Source organism: Oryzias melastigma, linkage group LG5, assembly GCF_002922805.2.
Source record: "Oryzias melastigma strain HK-1 linkage group LG5, ASM292280v2, whole genome shotgun sequence".
In the NCBI taxonomy this organism is placed as follows: domain Eukaryota; kingdom Metazoa; phylum Chordata; class Actinopteri; order Beloniformes; family Adrianichthyidae; genus Oryzias; species Oryzias melastigma.
This window is the reverse complement of record NC_050516.1, coordinates 19,078,324-19,099,154: the sequence shown is the minus strand read 5'-3', so window position 1 is coordinate 19,099,154 and position 20,831 is coordinate 19,078,324. Positions and strand designations below refer to the sequence as shown.

Sequence of the window (20,831 nt, the reverse complement as noted above, 5' to 3'; positions counted from 1 at the left end):
CAGTTGGAAATTCAGAATTTTTCAAAAACGTTGTGGTGTTTCCTGATTCACACATCTGCTAATTATCATATTTTGTACACAAAAATGGAAATTAAAATTATTTAATTTATGAAAGGAAGTTTGACTAAGTAGGGACTATAAATCATTTTGGGTGTCCTTTAGCTTTTGAGTCAATCCAGTAATGCATTCCAATCAAAAAGAAAGAAAACATCAAAAAGCGAGATGGTAGCTGATGTGTCTATAATAATAGTGCTGATATCTTTTTTTCCTAATAATATAATAATAATAATAATAATAATAGTGCTGATATCAATGTGCTTGTGTGATGCAGGGTAACCCCGGTCATCCTTTGTTTGCATACTTCACAGCTGCTTCACACTGAAATCACCATTAACCTGTAATTGTTCCATACTGGAGTCTTAAAAAGTTGACATTTCTCAACCTTTTTTTGTCTATATCATTGATTAAATTTGCCAGATATTAAAAAACTATTAAATAAAATTACTTTCTGTCAAAGGTGATGTCCTTTTCTTGCTCTACCGATTTTTTATTGGCGGTAAGGAAATAAATGATCCCCTTAAGCTACAATTTTGTCTTTTTATCTTTCAGTCTCAACTCATTTCTTGTCAGGGTTGCACAAAAAGGTCTCAGTTGATGAGTTTATCAAGTTAAAATATGCATCACGCTTATTAACTTTAAATCACTAATTAATATGTTGATTCTCAGCTCACAATGCGTGTAATTAAAGTTTAGCACGGGGTGGATGGGTTTTGCAGTCTTTAAAAGAGATATAGGTTTATCTGTAATGGTGGATTTATATGTGGTGTACTTTCTAAAATGTGAATTTTAGTCATAAACCTTTCATGTGTGCATAATTTGGCAATACTTTCTTTTTTTCAAGGTAAAGGAGCTTCACCGGGCTTCACTGCAGACCCCAGCCAGCTGAAGGGAGAGATGTACCACACGTCTCTGAAGAAAAGCTCACAGGGTTTCGGGTTCACCATCATTGGAGGGGATCGCACAGATGAGTTTCTGCAGGTGAAGAATGTGCTCAGCGATGGCCCTGCTGCTCAGGACAACAAGATGGCATCTGGTGAGAAAACAGATGTTTATGCACTGAAGATAAAACATAACATGTGAGAGATAAGCCAGAGCAGGAATGTGTTGCACGCTGCAGAGAGACACCTGGAGGTGTTAAATTTACCTTAATGGTTCTCATTTAACCTGACAGTGTCCCACGGGTTCAATACGATAATAAAAGCAACTCTGTTGCCTAGTATATAAGCAAGCAGCCTGATCACTGTGGGAGTCGTGCCTTAAGCTGTGTGTGTTGAACTGTGTGTTTGGGTGTGATCGTTTCGACAGTATAATGTGACAGGAATCTACAACTGTCTCCGCTCTGCAGTTGCTGTGGGAGCTCAGGACTGCACAGCAAAGTAAAGCAGGAATGAATGAGATAAAGGGAAATAAAAGCAATATAGAGGGCTGCCAAAATGGAAATACAGCAGCTGCAAAGGGGAAAGGGACATTTCAGGGGAGTGATGTCTGACAAAGGAAGCAGAGCTTTGCGAGGAAATGTAGAGCAGTGATGTCTAGATTAAATATCGGAGCAAGTATTCCCTTTTGTCACTCCGTTTTTCATTTCCTTTTGTGTCAGGTGATGTGATCGTTGAAATTAACAGGACGTGCGTGCTGGGGAAGACGCATCCAGAGGTGGTGAAGATGTTCCAGTCGGTTCCCATCAACCAATATGTCGACATGGTTCTTTGCCGCGGTTACCCCCTTCCTCCTGATGTCGACCTAAACAGCGACGACCCGCTCCCCCCTCCTCCGCCTCCACCTGGAACTCAAACCCAGCAGGGGCTGCATGGCGGAGAGGTGGTGACGGCCGTGCCCCTCATCAACGGGCAACCGCTGCTCGTAAAAGGGGACGTACTACACGGATCCTCGCAAGATCTTCACTACGTAACCACTGATGCCAGCGGCCGCCCTGTTGTGGCCACAGTGCCAAATGGTAGGCAGCCTGATAGGGAGGTTGCCACCACGATGCTTCAGCCAGAACTGGTTAGTGTGCCACTGATTAAGGGACCAGGAGGGTTTGGGTTTGCCATTGCGGACTGTCCACTTGGCCAGAAGGTGAAGATGATCCTGGATGCACAGTGGTGCCGCGGCCTACAGAAAGGAGATGTGATCAAGGAGATTGACAGGCAAAACGTCCAAACACTTAGCCATGCACAAGTGGTAGATATCCTCAAAGACTTCCAAGTGGGCAGCGAGGTCAACGTACTGGTGCTGAGAGGAGGTAAATCTCGCTCTGTTTCGTGTTTGCGTCAGTCTGTTTTGCTGCTTCTCTCCTGCCTGTCTTTTTGTTTTTTCCTCTCGTTGTATCCATGTGTTGTTCTCATTCATTCCTGCCCTCGTGTGCATTACATAATGTACTGTTACTGTCGATGCAACTTCTGCAGTGCCCGTTGGAATTCAGATCATAGTGCTGATACTGACAGGAGGTGAGGGGGTGCTGTGGTTGGTTTGAGGGGCACTGAGTGAAAACACATGATTTCGTTTTAAGGGCTGGGTGATGCCACTTTTTGCAGCCTGCGTAAAATCACTGCTGCTTTTTTTCATCCACTTGATAGATCCAAAAGCACTTTTCTAGCTGCTGCAGATGATGATCTGACTGGGTCCTTCAGTGCTATATTTCTTCCCCGTCATCTGCAGCTTCTTTACATATGCAAACTGCACACCCCAGGCATTTTTCAAGCAGTCCTCTTGTGTGCATCCAGTCAAAATGCCTGTGTTTATGACAACTCCCAGTGAGGCGTAATGCACTCTGTTACAAGTCTGAAAGCAGGAATTACATAAGTGCGGGGATGTGCTTGATTTCAAGCAGCAGCGGGAGGAGGGAAGGCACCCTTCAAATGTCTCCTGCTTACATCTCCTGCTGCCCCAGGGGGCTCACTGCGCAACTCAATGAACTCCGGATTGGCTTTGATCATCAGCAGAGCGCAGGGGAATTCTGCATGCCTCTATAGCCGTGGCCTTCCTATCGTCCATGGCTAAACGCCTATAGAGGGACCGTCCTCCAGGGCCTCCTCCCATAACCACGCCTTAACCTCCTTCCATCATCTTTGAAACGCCCACACTACTCACACTCCACCATGTGATGCTCGACTGATGCACTGCATGACTCCACCTATGAGGGATATGTGCTAAGCTTCATGCAGCCTTTACAACCAAAGCGCGAGTGCCAGCTTTAACCCTCATTAGACAATGGCCTTTGGCATGGAGGAGGCTTCCTGTTTGTGGAAATCTGTGCTGTGGTTAAGAACAAGCTAGGTGTGTTTCAGTTTTACAACACACTTTCAATTTCAAGACTTTTGCAGCATTGAGAAATAAAAAAATGCAGCATTTTATTCCTTTTACAGCACATCAGGCTCCATTTACCTCACATCGGGTCTTATTGGGCCAAGCATTAGTCCAAGCCCTGAGGGATGCAGACTCCAAAGGACTGTTTGTTAATTTGATTAATGCGGGGAGTTGAGGAGGAGTGACGGTGGGTGAAGGACTATCTGAGTGATTCAAATGAAACATGCGAAACATGTGGGTGGACCGTACAGTTATCACGGGCCACAAAGAGAGTGATCTGTCATGGAGTCACGCATGAATCTCTGATGCTTTCACCAGCTCTTTTAGCTCTACAGTCTTAGTGCGCTCAGTTCTTCATGACAATGTATTTTGTTTTGAATCTGGAGGTTGGTTACAAAAAATGCCTAATAGAGCTCTCTTTAGCAGGTACATCACTCAGGATATAAGTACCTCACTCTATCTGCCCACCGCTGTTGTGTTAGTCAAAGAAAGACTGCCATCTGGTGGATGATGTCTTCAGTGATGGTTGTTGATCTTAAAATATCTTTTGTCTTTGTGTGTCCATAGGTCAGACATCGCCTGTGAAGTCTTTAAAGCCTGTGAGTAGAAACACATCTTTTTCTTCCCTGCTCTCTGTCTCACTGGGAGAACACATCCTTCAGTTTAATTTCAAAAATGTTTTTGTCCTTCAGCTTAACTATTAAGCCTCTCTTGCATCAAATTAAATGATAGCAGGAAATTTGAATATTGATTATCTTTCTCTGAGTCCTCTTTTGTTTGCTCCCAAAACAGTCTTAATTACCTCTTTTCACTATTCATATTCTATGGGCTATTGTCTGGGGATTGCCGCGGTAATGAGGCATGGATGAGGCTCTCCAGATATGGTGGTATCATTAATACAACAGTTTTAGATAAAGACGCCGGCCTGTCTACATGAGAAGGCATGTCACACCCTTTGGGAAATCTTTAGCTCTCTTCCCTAGATCAAATCCCAGTGGTTGGCACTCAAGACATTCAAAGAGTGATGAGAAAAATCAAGCCAAAATGTGTTTTGTTAATGAAGGAGCCAGTGAACTGACCTTTCAAAGTCTGTTATCACAAGAGGCTCAGTCGTTTCTTTAAAAATAATGAGCCTCTGAAAACGGAGCATGAATCTGTGATGTTCTTCGGAGATGTGGACCTGACGGGATCTGCGTTTGTTGTCAGAGACAGGAACTGACGGCCAGCATGGAAACGTTAGATGGAGTTTCTGATGCAACCCCCCAGGCCTTGACCTACCACTCCAACACAAGCACCCTGCGCTCCGCCGACTCCCCAAAGCGAGAGGCCACAGAAATGTACCTGAAGTCCAAAGCCCTTCTGGAGAGCAGACGTAAGAGAAGACTTCCCTTTCATTACCTGCGCAGGAACAGTTACTTGAGGTCTTTCTATCAAAATCACTAATACTTGTTATTCATCTACAGAACCTCACACCAAAGACATTGATGTTTTTCTGAAGAGAGACATTGAAACAGGCTTTGGCTTTCGTGTTCTGGGAGGAGAAGGTCCACAACAGCCAGTAAGTATTACCAGTGGGCTTTAAAAGGATTTGCTTGGTAGTTTTGCATGATTAATGTGATTTCTTTTACTAAATTAAGTGAGAGACATCAGCTTTTATCCCTATCTTTGGTGCTTAATGTGTGTGGTGTTCTTCTTTTTCCACTTTCCTTCACTGCCGAAAAATCTATAGGCCTATTTTTGCAATAGATGGGGAATTCAAAGAATGGGCAATATTAATTACTTTTTCTAATCTTTGTTTGAGTGCCAAACACTCATTTAATTATAAAAAGCACTCAATTTTATTTTATGAAAAAAAAAACTGCTAAGATTAAACAGACAATCTCATTGTAGTTGTATTCATGTATTCCAAACTCCATTCTATGTTAATAACCCTATTCCAGAATGTGTTCCCCCAGGTGTATATCGGGGCCATTGTGCCCAATGGAGCTGCGGAGAAAGATGGTCGTCTCAGAGCGGGAGATGAGCTCATTGGGATCGATGGTGTGATGGTCAAAGGCCGTTCACACAAACAAGTGTTGGACCTCATGACTAACGCTGCCCGTAATGGTCAAGTCATGCTGACTGTTCGTCGCAAGGTCATCTACAGAGGTGAGCGACAACACAGACGACACCTGAGGACATGTGTTTCTGCTTTTAGATAAAGCCTCCAGAGACTTTATACTGTCATTGGACATGTAAACTGAATGCTTTGAGGTGAGGGATGAGTCTGTCAGACGTTTCTGACTGAGCCTTCTGCCTATGAGTGTGTTTACAGGTTATTTAATACAGCATGCTAAAAGTAATAGCTTCATATAAAATATTTTTGAACACAGAATTATGCCGCATCCAAATATAGCAGTGCTACGAGTAGTTGGCAGATGTATCTAAGAATTTCAACACATTTCTTTACTAATACAAAACACTAAACATGATAGTGTGGGCCTTACAGCTTTAAAAAACAAAATGTGTCTCACCTGCACTAAAATAAGTTAATATCTCTGCCTGTGTGTGCTAGTTCCCCTTTATATTCATGAATAAATGAGTAGCTTAATAAATCTTCAGGAGAGTATTACATGTTTTATTCCATTATTAGTAGAAGCAGGTCCCTCTCTGTGAGAGTATTTACATGTAACCTGTAACAACGGAAATCTAGAAAGGTAAAGGTTTTGAAAGATAAGAACAAAAAAAACAACATTTTTTCTCCTCTGATTAGGGTGGTTGTCTATTTAGAGGAAAATAAAGGTAACACTTTATAATAAGATTCCCTAACAAAGTTTATTAACCCATTAACAAACATTATTAATGTGTTTATCAGCACAAAAAGCCAAATAATGTTTATTAAAACACTTAATAAGATTCATTAACATCTAAAGTGAGACCTTTGTCTACAAAGGCCATATTAATAAACTCCTTAGAAGCTTAACGTAATATTGAGTGTTTTGCAGCACCTCATCTAAAAATAAAAACTGGAAATCTGTCAAATAATAGATTTAGTTTAGAGGTACCACCAAGTCAGGTAATCAATAAGCTGTAGATCCTGCCAGAATAAAAGCTGTCTTTAGGTTCATCTGCCTGTATTTAAATGAACTTTAAATCATTTGCTGATGCAGAAAATTGCCTAATATATTCCGATGAGCCTGTTGACCCACAAAATCGCTTGACCTGTGATGCTGATCACCATTTTTAGCATGAGTGGTCAAGGGCTTTCTTGCTATTCCAGATTGACTTTGTCTGCACTAAAACTGGGAAATCCACACTTATCTCAACTGTCTTGGATTATAAGGCTAATTAGCAGTTTCCAAATGACAGAACAAAGTAAAAATGTAATGACTTTGGTATCCGTTTAAAATATTCTCATCATCATCAAATCAGATGCAGGTGATGATGAGGGTCAGGAAATGGCTCCTGTTCTGGTCAATGGGTCCCCCAGGCTACCTCGCATACCAATGCCCAGCGCCCTGGACCACGAGTCTTTTGACATCACGCTCCATCGCAAAGAAGCTGAGGGTTTTGGATTTGTCATCCTCACATCCAAAAGCAAACCCCCCTATGGAGGTAAGATGGAAATTCTTCTGTTTTCTCTGATTTCTGACATGCAGCACAAAGTCACTACGAGCCCACGATAGGTGTATTCTGTCCCGATTGAAGAGATATTTAAAAACAATCTCACGGTCGTGATGTCTCATTTATCCCTGAACTGTCATTGCAGTTATCCCTCACAAAATTGGCCGTATCATTGAAGGCAGCCCAACTGACCGCTGTGGCCTGCTGCACGTCGGAGATCGTATCTCAGCAGTCAACGGCCGCTCCATTATCGAGCTATCCCACAATGACATTGTTCAGCTTATTAAGGATGCTGGCCATGTTGTCACCCTCACGGTGGTTCCTGAAGATGGTTAGCGTCTTTGTTTGCCCTTTAACTGTGTTCCTTGTAGATGTTAATAGACCTTATTAGTTGTAAAATTCATTATCTACCAGTGATAAATTAATTTTGCAGCTTAAGCAGATAATCAACTCTGCATAAAATTGGAATAAATTAAAATGATAACGCTCATGTTGAGAATTTAGTATCAGAAAAACATCCAGTAAATGAAATATTCATCTTTGGTTTTCCCTTTAAAAGGACTGAATACATTAGAGGGGAATGATTCAAATAAAATATTATTATGTCACTGGAAAAGCTTTTTCTTTGCAGAACACTTAGGGTAAATCATTTAAAATGGGAAAAGTTAACACATCAAATATTGGAAGAAATGTGTTTAGATGCTTTAGTTTCAGTGTTTTGAGACATTCATTGATGTTAAATTAAATCTGTTGATTTGAATGTTAATTTTATTCAGGCTTTGTTTCTTCTATACTAAGAAATAATCAAATTCTTCACTTGTTTATAATTTTACAACTTACTTGAAACAAATGCCAATTCTAATTTCAGGTAAATGGTGGGATTTTTATTATTTTTTTTAATATTATATTATTATCAGTATTATTATTACATTTCGATAACAGCATGTTGATTGTTAAATGAATTAGTGTTGATTTGGAACTTTTTAAAGTGTCTTTTTTATTGTTTGGAATTTTAAAATAACAAAATTAGATTTTTAGTGTTTAACCGATTACATTTTAAATGGATGAAGTTATGCTTTAGTGCAATTCAAATGTTTGTTGAGGTTAAAGGAAACTCAAATCAGTTTTTTATGTATTTATTGAAATATTTAAGCAATTTAAATGATCATATTTGCAGCATAAAGAGGCACTAATGTTTGATTGTATTTTAGAATATAAGGGGCCTCCATCTGGAGCCAGTTCAGCTAAACAGAGTCCAGCTCTTCAACATCGAGCCATGGGACAAAGATCAGGTCTACTGGATGACAGGTAAGTACATTGAAGAGAGAATTCTAATCTCCACAACCTCTGCTGTTGTTGTGGGCTTACTGGCGTAAAACAACTGCACAGAAACCAATGGCTCTAACAGAAAAGAGCTCCAAAACCTCCTAAAATAAAGATTTTATTGGTAACAGTCATCTTATTAAAATTGCTTCTCAAATGCACCATCTGCTTGCATTACCAACATTTACATGTGTTCGTAGAATTTCTTGTAAAAAAAATGTTCTGTAAAGAGCAAAGATTTAACACATTCAAGCATTAAGGTAAACACTTACAGGGTAAAGTGCCTGGTGCAGATAATGTGCAAATTCATGTTTTTTTTTTAAGTTTTTTTTTTAAGAATGTAATCCTTGCTTTTGGCATGCGGCATTTAATTTAATTTTAGGATTTACTAAGAATCTTTATTAGATAGGTGGCCTGCAGCTTGTTGTTTGGAACAGATACAAGTGAATACATGTATTTGTTGTAGGTATAACTTGGACCTGGAGGAGAAAAGAGAAGGACAGAGCAGATCAGAATACAAAACCCTTTCACTTGGTGAGCAGGGAGCACTGTGTGTGACCGGACCCAACCAGGTAAGAACAAAGTCTGTATTCTTTTATCTGTATATTGCTTTGTCAATCTTTTAAAACTTCACTTCTTGCAGAATATGCACTTATAATTAATTGTACATTGTGTTAAAAAATAGAAAATCTATCAAGATCTGAGACTGACATAATTCAGCATTTACTTTTAATATTTGTGCTATGAAGGAACAGGAGCACAAGTGTGTGAAGAAAAGGGAATAAAAAGGAACACTGGTAGTCTATGTAGTCTGTTTTTGAGACAAAAGATGGATGGATGGTTTTGATTAACGGCTTTGTTGTTGTCAGAATAGGTACATGAATCAATCAATCACAAAGAAGCAGATGATTGATGTTTTTTTCTGATTTTCTAACAGAAACATATCGTTTCTGCCGCTTCCACGGTGATTGCTCCCTATTCCCATGAAATATGAGTTGATTGTGACAGCAAAAAATACAAGAAAAATACATTTTTAGTAAAAAAAAAAAAAAAGTTGCAGCCTGGAACACAATTATCTGTCCTGTTTATATATATGAACAAACAAAGGGTTTATGAGCTAACATTTAGTGTACGTACAGGAGAATGATCTCTCATTAGTTGCCATCCGTGATTACTTTAGTTCCACAATTTTACTATGTCCATAAAGCAGCTAAGAACTTGAGACTGGCATCATCAAAAATAATATCTAGAACTATTATTGCTACAAAACCTCTATTTTCGTCTCTTTTGATACTAAAAAGATCTTCAGGAGTATTGGAGGCTTGAGGTGTTTGCATTGGCAGTGCCCCAGCAGTAGATGGCGCACTAGACCTTCTTAGGTGTCAGGCATGAGCATTCCTCTGCTTCTCACTGCTCATTTCACCTTGATGTGAATTACATTCTCTCATCCTCTGCATAGCTCTTGAGATTCCTTAAATTTGGGGAAACTGCAACAAATCCTTATAGTTTCTGGTATAAATATGTTTTAACTCAACTTTCCAAAACAGCTGTTGTTCATTAGAGAAAAATGCCATTTGTGTGATCTGTACTGAGCTCCTTGGACTTCCCATTGCGGTGCTTTGATCTTTGTATAAAGAACAAAATCAATTCATTAGAATTCCTTCTTTCCACAATGTCCATAATAAGGCAGTCCAAACGGTGTGATGTCATTTGGGAGTTAGGTTCCATATTGGGAGTTTTGCTCTGTGTCCAGGGTTGTCTGACTGTGGAGCTAGAGAGAGGTCCTAGGGGCTTCGGCTTTAGCTTGCGAGGGGGGACAGAGTACAACATGGGCCTCTACATCTTGAGGCTCGCTGAGGACGGGCCTGCTCAGATGGATGGAAGGATTCATGTAAGTGCTCTGCATGTTGCAGTTTCATCACAGTTGGAAGTTGCGGTTCTTTTTGTAGATGTTACTGGTACACACGTGAAAAGATCACGTCTGGCACCTCTTTTTTGCCTGGTGGGAGCTAAAGGAGTTATAATTTCCATGCGGCAACACCCGGCTGGATAGAGTCCCACATACAGCTGAGAATCATCGGGGTTGAATGCAGAAGTAATGATGAAATAGAGAGGAAAGATCAGAGGGTGTGAACGCATAATTTTACCAGTTCTTCTGAAGTAATGAAACCTTTTGCAGGTGGATGACTCCATACTTGACCCTGTTTTATCTCCTAATAGTTCAGCAAAATTTGAATTTCCCCACGCGAACGAGATTATCATATCATCATTATCAAGAGGAGATGGAAGACTGCAGTGAGAGAGCAGAATAGAAGCTGCTTATGGCAATCAGTCTCATGACCTAGCAGACTGTGGCCTGCAGGAGTGACTTTAGCTGTCCAAAGGTGGTGACTGATGTCCACAGTGATTAAAGCTAAAACGGACTGACACGTTCACATGCTGCATCCTGAGCTATTTTGTCATCTCTAATAATAAAGCTCACTCCAGGGTTTCACGAGCATGCCTGATGGTTTGGGTGTTTTTCTGCCCTGCTGACAGGTTGGAGATGAGATTGTGGAGATAAACGGGGAACCAGCTCGCGGCATTTCCCACACAAGGGCTATTGACCTGATTCAAGCTGGAGGAAACAAAGTGGTTCTGCTGCTGAGACCTGGAGCAGGACTCGCTCAAGACAGCAGTGAGTACTAAATTAGGACATTTTGAGGACATCTAGGTTTCTATGACTAAATACTATTAACTTTTAGAGCTCATATTTTAAGCCCATTTATGTATTTCTTATTGAATTGCCTTTTGTGTTTAAAAAGTCTCTAACAATCTAATGGCTTTGGCTTTTTTTCTTGCCTTTTGATGCAGGTAATTCAGCTTCCTCCACTGTGTGCTATTACACAGAGCACCAACACTAACACCATCCATGCTTTTGCTCGTCTCTTCTCTTTAACTTTGGTAAAACTTCTCTTTCTCACTATTTCCCCACTGTTATTAACCCCTACAATAACATAACTTTCTTTCTGCACTTCAAATTCCCAAAACTTTCTATGCTCAAGTTTATGAGTTTTTGGTGTTCACTGTATGAGCTTGTGCTTCTCTTTCAGATCATCGTGATCAGAAACCCAATTCATCCCCAAACTATTCCGAAGATGTATTTTTCTCCGACTCATCCCCTCAGTCCTCTCCATATCAGAACAGGGCTTCCATTTTAGAGTTGTCACCCCCCTCTGGCAAACTAAAACCGTCTCAGAGCTGGAGTACCAGAACTGCACAACGGCCGTCGGCCCGCCGCAGCAGGGGTTTGAGCTCAATTGAGGAAAACAGCGAGTGGATGGAAAATAAAGTCAACGGGCTATCTTCAGCTGTTAATGATGATAAGTTCTACAGGAGGACGAGGTCCGCTAAAGTCTCTAGAGAGCTAAGCAGCCCAAAGAATACTGGGGATAATTTTCCTAAAGCCAAAGAGCAACGGCACAGTCTCCATAAGACTGAGAGTCCGGCACAGGAAACAGAACTGATCAGCAGCAGAAACCTTCAGACTCATGTGAAAACACAGACCGCAAGCCTGAAGAGGACTCAAGTCGTTCAACAGCAAGCAACCTTGCCGCCAATGGAGCATCAGCAAGGCCTTCACCGGCGATTAAAGCATTCTTTGAGCAGTGATAACTTAGAAAGTGAAAAGAAGAGTAGCAAGGATCCTGAGATCCGAAGGTTTTCTCAGGGCAGAGAAAGAATCAAATCTAGCCGAGATCAAGAAAGCTTGAAAAGGCGGCAAATGAAAGAGTCCCCATTCTCTGGGACATTAGGAGTGAGTGAGAAAGGCACAGGCAAAGACTCAGGGTACAGAGATTTTAACGGCAAGAGCCAACCTACAGAGAGCAGACACTCTAGGAAGGGCGGCCCAAACAAAACTGAGTCATCGTCATATTTTAAAGACACTCTGAGTAGAAATGCTGCAGGGTCAGCAAACAAGCCCAGAATACGTGAGGATAAATTGCTCAACTACTACAAAGATATGAGGGTAGAAGACATTGTAGCTTCTGCAAACAACATGCCAGGGGGCCTTCAAAGCCCAAAGGAACCTATTAGCCCTGGTCCTTGGAAGGTACCATGCTCTGCCAAAATCCTCTCTAAAGCAGAGGTCCTCCAAGGCCTTTGTGAGTGAACCCACACCAAGAAAAACCCTCTGCAATGGAAATATTAACAATACCATCAGTGGATTGTTGTCAGAGTTCTTCCATGAAATGAAAACACTGAAGTTAGGACAAATTATGCCACTTTCTTTGTTTTTGGACCACAGCTAGACTAGACTTGTAATGTGGGAGTCCTGTGAAACACTGAGGCACGTAGCACCCCCTCTCTGCCTTGTCCGCTGCTCTGGCGTCTTTGATGTGGGACTTCAGCAAATGCGGCACGCTCGGGGCCTTGTCAGATGATACATTCTGAAATGTGGAAATGCCCCGGTCCTCAGAGCCTCCTGTGGAACAAAGAAATTTAATGCAATGACCCATATGCAAAGAATCGAGACATGCCCTGCCTCTGTTCTGTAGTATACAGCACGTGGGATTCTCACAGGATTTTGTTTATCCCCATTGTGAAATATTTGGACTTTCTTTTCTTGAAGTTTTACACAACTGCATGCACTCTGTCCTTCTGTTTTCTTTAATGCACGTGTTCTGCACATCACTGAGGGCGAAGCGCTCTCTTGTTTGTAAATCTCATTCTTGACACCAGGCAGACTTCAAACAGAATGGAGCAAAGGTTTACTCTACCATTTGGTCTAGACTGTTCTTTGGGTATCATGATGACACTCACTCATACATCATCAAAAGACCAGAAAACTTGTGGTTTGCGATCTTGTTTACCATGTGTATATTTAAAAAAAAGAGTGTAATTTATTGGGATAATAGTTGAAAAATACTGTATGTATATGTAGCTGTACCAAATCATTCAACATTTTTATATAGAATTTAAAAAAACTATTTGAGCTGTCACCTTATTTCCAATGTAACTCAGTGGTAGGAATTACCATTGCTCTTTATAGTTCATGACATGTATAGATTTGCCATCGAAACTGCTGTGCTGTACCAAATCTTTGCTATCATTAAAAAAAAAAATAGATGTGTATATATAGAGAGAAGAGAATTTTTCATTGCACTGCATCTGCCCTTGTAGCATAACACAATGATTTCTTTATGATGTGCATCGTTTACCAATGCTTTTCTTTTACAGTGCACTGGTATTACTGTTTTTTTTTTAGCAAATACTTCATGTTTCCTGAAAATGCCAAAATAGCAGATCATTTAAAGTTTTTCAAGCGCTTAGTCTTGTCTCTGATTGTTTAGTCATTGCCTGTTGATTAAAAAAAAGAAATAGGGTTTTTATTGTATGTATCTGTCTATTCTGCTGTGCAACTGTGTGCCAGGGTAGCTTGAAGTATCATAGAGGCCAGAGTGATGTAAGGAGTTTCTGATATGTTAAAATGCTTCTGATGTAAGACTGGTATTTAGCCAAATCTATACATTATTTATTATAGAGTTGTTAAACAAGTGCAAGACGAGCACTTAAAAATAATTAAGAGTGTACACGCTGTACTTTAAGTAGATGACATATTCAGGTAAGCTCAGGGAACGCAGAGTCGTAGCATATATGTGAATGACAACTGAAAAGAGGTTTGATTGTACGAGAGTATTCAGGTTACAAATCTGGTTGACTCTGAACCAGAAAGTGTGAGGCTTTGTGCAATATAGTTGGGCATGTATGAGTACCTCTGAGCGTCAGGTACAGGGCTGTTCACTCTGGTCTCAAATCAGAAAAAGCTCTTTATTGTCTCTCCTGCTCTGTTGTATCCCCTCGTTTCAGTTGGACCATTTTGTATCTGATCTTTGCATCATACCGTGGCCTTGCATCGCTTCATTAGAGAAACAATCCTTGTGGTATCTTCTACATTCTGTAGGGACAGTAGATGTAAATGTTTGTATATTGTACAGCACCTTTATAAATATTTGGTGGGTGCTTTTGGGGGGAGAAAAAAAATAGAGGTATGTTAGATCTCTATTATTTTTTTATGTGGGGAGAAAAAAGGGAAAATATTTAAACTGGACTGAAAAGGGGAGACTATAACCTTGACATGGTATTCTGTTCATGCACTGAAAATAAAGTTTTGCTGAAAACATATTTTTGTGTGTTTTTGAAAAAGCTGAAAAAGTACTCAAGGAAAAAAAATACTGATATATCTTGAAACGTGCAATGTGATGATGCATAACGAATAAATTAGTACCAATCAAGTGCTTTAAATTGAGCAGTCAACTTTTTTGTCCTAAAAATAGAAAACAATACAACAATAGGATGTTTGCAACAGGTTTTTCGTGTACGATGGTTGGATGTGTGATTGTCTTCTGCAGTGAATGACTCAAGTCTGAACAATAAAACTACACGACACTCTAATGCGGTGTATAGACATGTATGTTACACCCAACAACTTGCTTAGTTTCGGGAAGCAAGAAATAGACATTTTAAATTATTATTTGTGAATGGCTTTCCATGCTAAAAACATACTAATGTATTCCAATTTTGTTGATTGGCTAAAATACTCAAGGCTAAGAAATGACTTTTTTATATTATATAATACATAGACAGTAACCTTGGTAAAAAGTGGGCGAGTTCTTGTTTTATTTTAAATAACTCAAAGTGATTTGAATGATGTACTCATTTGTTTACAGCATAAAATGATGGATAGTAAATACATGTTAGAGTAGAAATCTTTTAACCAGAGTACTTCATATTTTATGACACTAGGTGTCACTGTGTCAATGAGTCAGGGTTTCAGTCTTGCCGTAGTTGAGCCTGAGCAAAATAGATACTGTTAAAAAAAACATAAAACAATTGACACATAATCAATGTTTTAAAGAGCAGTGAGGAAACATTGAATAATTCCTCATCATTCACCTTTTTGTTAGTTTTGCCAGGACATTTTATGGTATTTATTATTTTTTAGCAAGAACAGGTGTACAAAAACTATTTTTAAAATTTTAGTTTCAAAGTTCTCTTATCATTTATGGAGAACCATGTTACATTAAGAGTTACTTTTCCCTGGATGTTTTCTTTTTTCCATGCTTAAAAGCAAGTTGGATTACACAAGTCTTGGACCATGTTTTCTAAACTATCAGTCAAGAGGAGAAGCATATAAATTTGGGTTATCTGTTAAAATGGGAGGCGTCTCCATCTTACTCGAACAGGGTGTTTGCAAAGATAAGAAAAGTATGCAGTGCCAGTGCTCGACTGGTATCCATTGAGGTAATTTCTGGAACCTTAAAAGGAAAAAGGAGGGGATACAGACATATTACAAGTCAAATATCATTTTGCTTACATCACTTTTAACGGGCGGTTGCATTTTCCCCGTTAAACCGGTTGTGTTTCAAGTCTCTTCAAATATTGTCTTTAAAGATCTAAATCAATGTTTTTCTTTTTAAAAAAGGAGCATTATGTAGTTTAAAAAATGTTCAGAAGTGTGCAGAGATGCAATTGCAAGTGACTAAACTTTTCCTTTTCTGGTTACTGAGTAATACGTGTAGGGGTTTCCCCAGCAACACAAAGGGTGGAGAAGACACTTGGCCCAGACAACATTGTGATTAAATTTGGTTGCTGATCCTTGGAATCCAGCCTCAAAAGTGTGTAAGGCAAAGAGGCGCAGGCCCCTGTTCAAATTGATGTAAGGTTTCCATGGCAACACAAAACCACACGCTATCTATTATAACCCACAATAAAAATTGTTTGAATTCTAAAAGTGGAAGAAGTTTTTGCATTCATTTGTTTATGTATTGATTTTAACAACACATACGACACATTACACTCATCCTTTATTTATTGTGATACAGTCCAGCCTGTTTCACTTGTGGGTGAATAGCAACCGCCGTTTGTGGTTAGTTCAGCAATAAAACTCTTCCAAACAAAGTATGTTTTAGCATTCACTTTTTTCCCCCTAAATATTCCCCTTATGTGATTCATTACCGTGAAGGCGGACAGTGTTCGCTTTCAAAACTGTTATTTCCTGCAGAATATTTCAAAATAAAACATTCTGAATTAAATTTTGTTTTGACTTCAGCGGACAAAAGCTACCAAAAATGAAACAATATTATTACATATACCATTTTTATTTTAAAATGAAAGTTTATTCAGCATAAATTATTAAAAAATGAGCGTGTGACGTCAACAAATGGTACCAGTTTTCCATCTAATGTCTTATTGTGAAGAGATGGGATCCCACCTTCTTTGTTTCCGGGGTTTAAAGCTCTGTACATCGCAAAGAAACCGGGTAGTTGTTGTGACAGTGTGGAGAATAATAGTGTGGAGTGCCGGAGGAGCAGTTACTTGGTATAACTCTTACTACAAATACAACTATGGAAGTTGTACTGGACTCTGGAAGACTAAGAAAACTCAAGAGCCTTTTGTTGACATACCTCTTCGCAGTGAACGCAGCAGGTTAGTGCATGGAGAGACCTCGCGCCGGTTAGATGAGTTAAATTTATGAACCAAATAACAAGTTAGTTATCTTTCTTTCTGTAATGTAAATAAAATGGTCACATTTGTTTATAATCCTTATAGTACTAAGAAGAGTACTTACTGGACAAACTTGATGTTACCACATAGATACTTTTAAAGTTGATTAAAAAAAAAGGTAGCCACATCCCCAAACCCCTCTATATGTGTTAATCATTTAAAACAGGCTATGACCCAAACAAAATGAAAATAGCTAAAGTTATACCAGTTTACCAAGATGATGTTTAAAAACAATCTCAAAATATGTCACTGCTACCTCTGAAATTTAAAAAAAAGCTGTTCATTATAATTGTAGAAAAGTTTATTGCCAAATATTAAGTAATAAATGATCCGATTGAAGATATTATAATGGCTTAGTGTATTTATTGACTTAAAAAAAATTGATACAATGAACTACAATTTCATCAATACACTAGAAGGAAGAGATCAACATGTTAATATTTCTCAACACATCTAGTTATCTTTTTGTGGTGTTCCTCAGGGCTCTGTGTTAACACAAAAATTGTTCATTATGTATATTAATAACATTTAATGTATTGAAAGTAGTTTTGTAGATATTTTTAGGGTGATTACTATTATCTTATTCATGTAATAAAGAACTACATACTATAACAAAAGCAGCTGGATAGCAAGATGTTATCACTAAATTGAAAAAAACTAACGTAGTACTTGAACATTCTGTTGATTTAAAGCCATTGATGTTGCGTCTATATGTCTTCTTGCAGCAGACTGTGTTCGTCCACCATCAGTACCAGACGATATAGACTTATCAGAAGAATCTATGTTGGTGGATCAATACACTGAAGGAGTTCAACTCAGTCTGATATGTGTCAGTGGTTTTATCAGGGAAAGTGGCACTGGCATTACAACATGTAAAAATGGAGAATGGACACCATCAGATCTGACCTGCAAGAGTAAGACCTTTATTATTACGTGTTGCGTTCTCTCTACACATTCCTGGAGCTGCTGTTGATAAATGTCTGCGACGAGGTGAGCTGTTTTCATTTGACTTTACAGGAAAGGACTGTGGCCCCCCAGATCCTCAGCCCCACATGACGTTTGATCTAAGTCAAGGTACCCTGTTTGGTGCCACCATACGAGCTTTTTGTGATAAAGGGCAAGTATAAATTGATGTGTTCAGACTATATTTTAAAAAGAAAACTTTGAGATTCAATCCAATATTGAAAGGTTTCATTAAAGCATAAACTTCTTGTGTTTCTGTACTATTTGTTGTTAATCTTACACATAATAGCAGATAAAAAAAAAAAAACATGTTTAAAGAATAGTAAAAGTGTCTTTAAAAGTGTAAGTGGAATGCTGGAGTTCATTCCCCCACATTAAATTTTAAACATATTTTGTATTTTCCACTTTGATGCTGTGACCTCAGTTTATTTTCATTTTCATACAAACAATCTAGTCTTTATCTGTTAAATTCTTTACACAGGTATTCACTTTTTGGTGTTGCTCACATACATTGCTATGATTTAGGGTGGTTTGGAAGAGCAACGTGTAATGGTGAGTGTTTGCTAGTTAGTATTCTTTTATTTGTTGGCCTTTTTGCCTCTTCTCTTATGTTTAATCATTGTACATTTTCAAACTTTTATTTAGTTCTTTTTTTGTACCAAATCTGTGTTCAATATTCTTTTGTCTTTGTAGTTGTTGTCTGTAAATCTCCTCCTGAAGTGGCCAACAGTGTGAGGTCTTGGAATGGTGGAGACATTCCCAAATATGGGGAAATCATACATTACAGCTGTGAAGAAGGTTACGCCCTCATTGGGAATTCCATCATTACCTGTGATGAACATGGTGGTTACACACCCAGACCTCCTATATGCGAAAGTAAGTCCTAGTTATGTATTTTTTTTTATGTATTTAAATGAATAGTTAATCTGTATGTGTTTGAAGTAATAAAAGTTAATGATAAATATGAACCATCAATGTTTCTTATAATTAAATGTATTTGCATTTTTTTTCTAATTTTATTTGTAAATATTTGTAAATGATAATATTTTTCATCAAATGTATTTTTAGTTTTACGATTTTATTCACTCTTACATGTCTTCAGTAAGTTTTTGTTTTCTTTTCTATTTATGTATCATGTTTGGATTACTCTTTTAATCACATACCCCCATCAAATAATCATTTTATCATTTAATCCTCAATTTCTAAACCATTTTGGAGCTTTCACTGCCACATTTTTTATTCAGCATCACTAAAATTCAGCTTGCTTTATCGTTGCAGCAACACGTTACCAGAAAGACTGAAGTCAATAAAATATTACAATCTTTGACATTAAACCTTCCCTTTAGGCTACGAGTTTGCTTCATGAAAGACCTGCTGATGCCAGAGGAGATGTACTTCTGTAGCTAAACCTATAAAAAATGTAAAAAAGGCAGCCCAGTGTGATGAATAAAAAAAGTGAAATGGAATTTCATCAAGTTTGTGAATTACACTCCCATTCAACTTTAGAGTCCACAAAAACTAAGATGTTAATTTGAACAACAACTCAGGCCTTAATTACTACAAAAAAATGATAGTTGCAAAAATATCAGCAAATGCAAATTTGCTAAATGTACCAGTCAGTTAGAGAAAGTTGAGATCTTTGCATGCTGAGATTGATTTTATCAGGAAACTGAATCAAAGCCGTGTCTGTCTGGAATGCAGTGGGAAACCTGTTTTTCTCCAAAGGGCACTTGTTTGCAATAAACAGGCCAAAACATAGACATTCTTCAGCGTGGTCTAAGGCATTCAGAACTGCTTTGATGTTGAAGACGACCAGTGTAGAAACACCCATAAAATGTTAATCTGTAACATGGGTTTTTGTTTACTGTAGGTGTTGCCATGGTCTCACCAGAGAACCATTGCACATGAAAATGGCCACTTTCTGTTCAAAGCCTTACACTGTTTTAAATTTATCAATTATGTAGTGCATTATTCTTTTTCATTTACTTTAATACTCATTCTCTACTCAATATCTTAACCCTTATTTGACTTTTCTCCTAAAAGTTATTCAGCAAAATCTGCATACCGGTACTTACATTTAAAAAGAGTCTTTCCACAAGAGGATGAAATAGTTTATAAACAGTTAAATCCTGCCTTAATAAATACTATTGCTTTATGTAGAGCAGATGAGGCGTTTGTTCAGAAGTTGTTAGATTGGGTTCTTCCACTTCTCTTAATTATAAACAAAACTGCATCAAGTAATCTTTTACATTAAAATTATTTGTAAAAGGTTTAGGACCAATAAATAAATGTGATAAAAGATTTGTGATCATTAAAGTCAAAAGCAATATACAAATAATCTTTATTGAATGTTTCTTCTAAAATAATTAAAACTGCACAATTAAATGAACACTTACACTGACACTAGTCAAACAGAAACACAAGGTTGTAAAAGAAAGCTAAAGTCCATCTATCACTTCGCTTAAGAAAAAGCAGGAAGTGAGACTGGGTAAGTACAGAACCCTCAACTGATTTCTCTCACCGCCACTGGAGAATGACCGTGTTTAAATCTGGCACCAGAGTCATCAGAATTCTCCTCCAAATTTAACACAAAGATGCATAAAAGGGAGGGTCCTCACTCCCCTGCAAAAACAGAAAACCATGACAAAAAAATAAGGGCCAGTGCTATTTGGACATATTTACGTGCAACCAACATAAAAAGTGATAAAATTCATGTTGGCAACACATAATACGGGCAAAAAAGATGCACATTGCTGCATTGCCCAGATGTATTTTAAGCTGAATTTTGTTGTTGGCCACCTGTATTTAACATTAAACTTAAAGTTAAAGTCCAATAAACTGTCACACTCCAAGGTCTTTGAAATGGATTGTGTCAGGAACCATTTAACCCTTATGGGGTCCAGGCCCCATAAGGGTTATTGATGTGTGATCCCTCCCATGAAAAAGGTGGACAGGATTTTATGTCCAGATGACCCCACTTTTAATGTAAACATGCCTAGGATAGCACAAGGGTTACCCCTAACCTACAG

The 20,831-nt window shown here is 38.6% G+C and overlaps 2 protein-coding genes across 15 annotated transcripts in view; both read left to right on the top strand.

Annotated features, from left to right (window-relative positions):
* Positions 1-14,457, top strand: part of LOC112145203 (membrane-associated guanylate kinase, WW and PDZ domain-containing protein 3) — a 146,040-nt gene extending 131,583 nt beyond the window's left edge. Inside the window, exons 9-22 of one of the 4 annotated variants that reach the window (XM_024270314.2) lie at positions 902-1,093; positions 1,658-2,302; positions 3,934-3,965; positions 4,573-4,738; positions 4,830-4,924; positions 5,307-5,514; positions 6,778-6,960; positions 7,115-7,300; positions 8,181-8,277; positions 8,759-8,864; positions 10,046-10,183; positions 10,831-10,969; positions 11,146-11,235; positions 11,385-11,985. In XM_024270314.2, coding sequence (XP_024126082.1) covers positions 902-1,093; positions 1,658-2,302; positions 3,934-3,965; positions 4,573-4,738; positions 4,830-4,924; positions 5,307-5,514; positions 6,778-6,960; positions 7,115-7,300; positions 8,181-8,277; positions 8,759-8,864; positions 10,046-10,183; positions 10,831-10,969; positions 11,146-11,195 — 2,237 coding nt within the window. In that variant the 3' untranslated portion in view covers positions 11,196-11,235; positions 11,385-11,985. Of the gene's footprint in view, positions 1-901; positions 1,094-1,657; positions 2,303-3,933; positions 3,966-4,572; positions 4,739-4,829; positions 4,925-5,306; positions 5,515-6,777; positions 6,961-7,114; positions 7,301-8,180; positions 8,278-8,758; positions 8,865-10,045; positions 10,184-10,830; positions 10,970-11,145; positions 11,236-11,384 lie in introns of all 4 variants that reach the window. The other 3 variants (XM_024270312.2, XM_024270311.2, XM_024270313.2) reach the window with 3 other exon arrangements.
* Positions 14,458-16,412: 1,955 nt separating this feature from the next.
* im:7151449 (complement decay-accelerating factor) overlaps positions 16,413-20,831 on the top strand; it is a 7,395-nt gene continuing 2,976 nt past the window's right edge. For 4 of the 11 annotated variants that reach the window (XR_004947894.1, XR_004947893.1, XR_004947892.1 and 1 more), the window contains exons 1-5: positions 16,413-16,761; positions 17,565-17,753; positions 17,857-17,956; positions 18,284-18,354; positions 18,496-18,678. Coding sequence is in view for 8 of the 11 variants with exons in the window: in XM_036211968.1 (XP_036067861.1) it covers positions 16,680-16,761; positions 17,565-17,753; positions 17,857-17,956; positions 18,284-18,354; positions 18,496-18,678 (625 nt within the window). In the remaining 3 variants the exon portion in view is untranslated. The remainder of the gene's footprint in view (positions 16,762-17,564; positions 17,754-17,856; positions 17,957-18,283; positions 18,355-18,495; positions 18,679-20,831) is intronic. The other 7 variants (XM_036211971.1, XM_036211970.1, XM_024270336.2 and 4 more) reach the window with 3 other exon arrangements.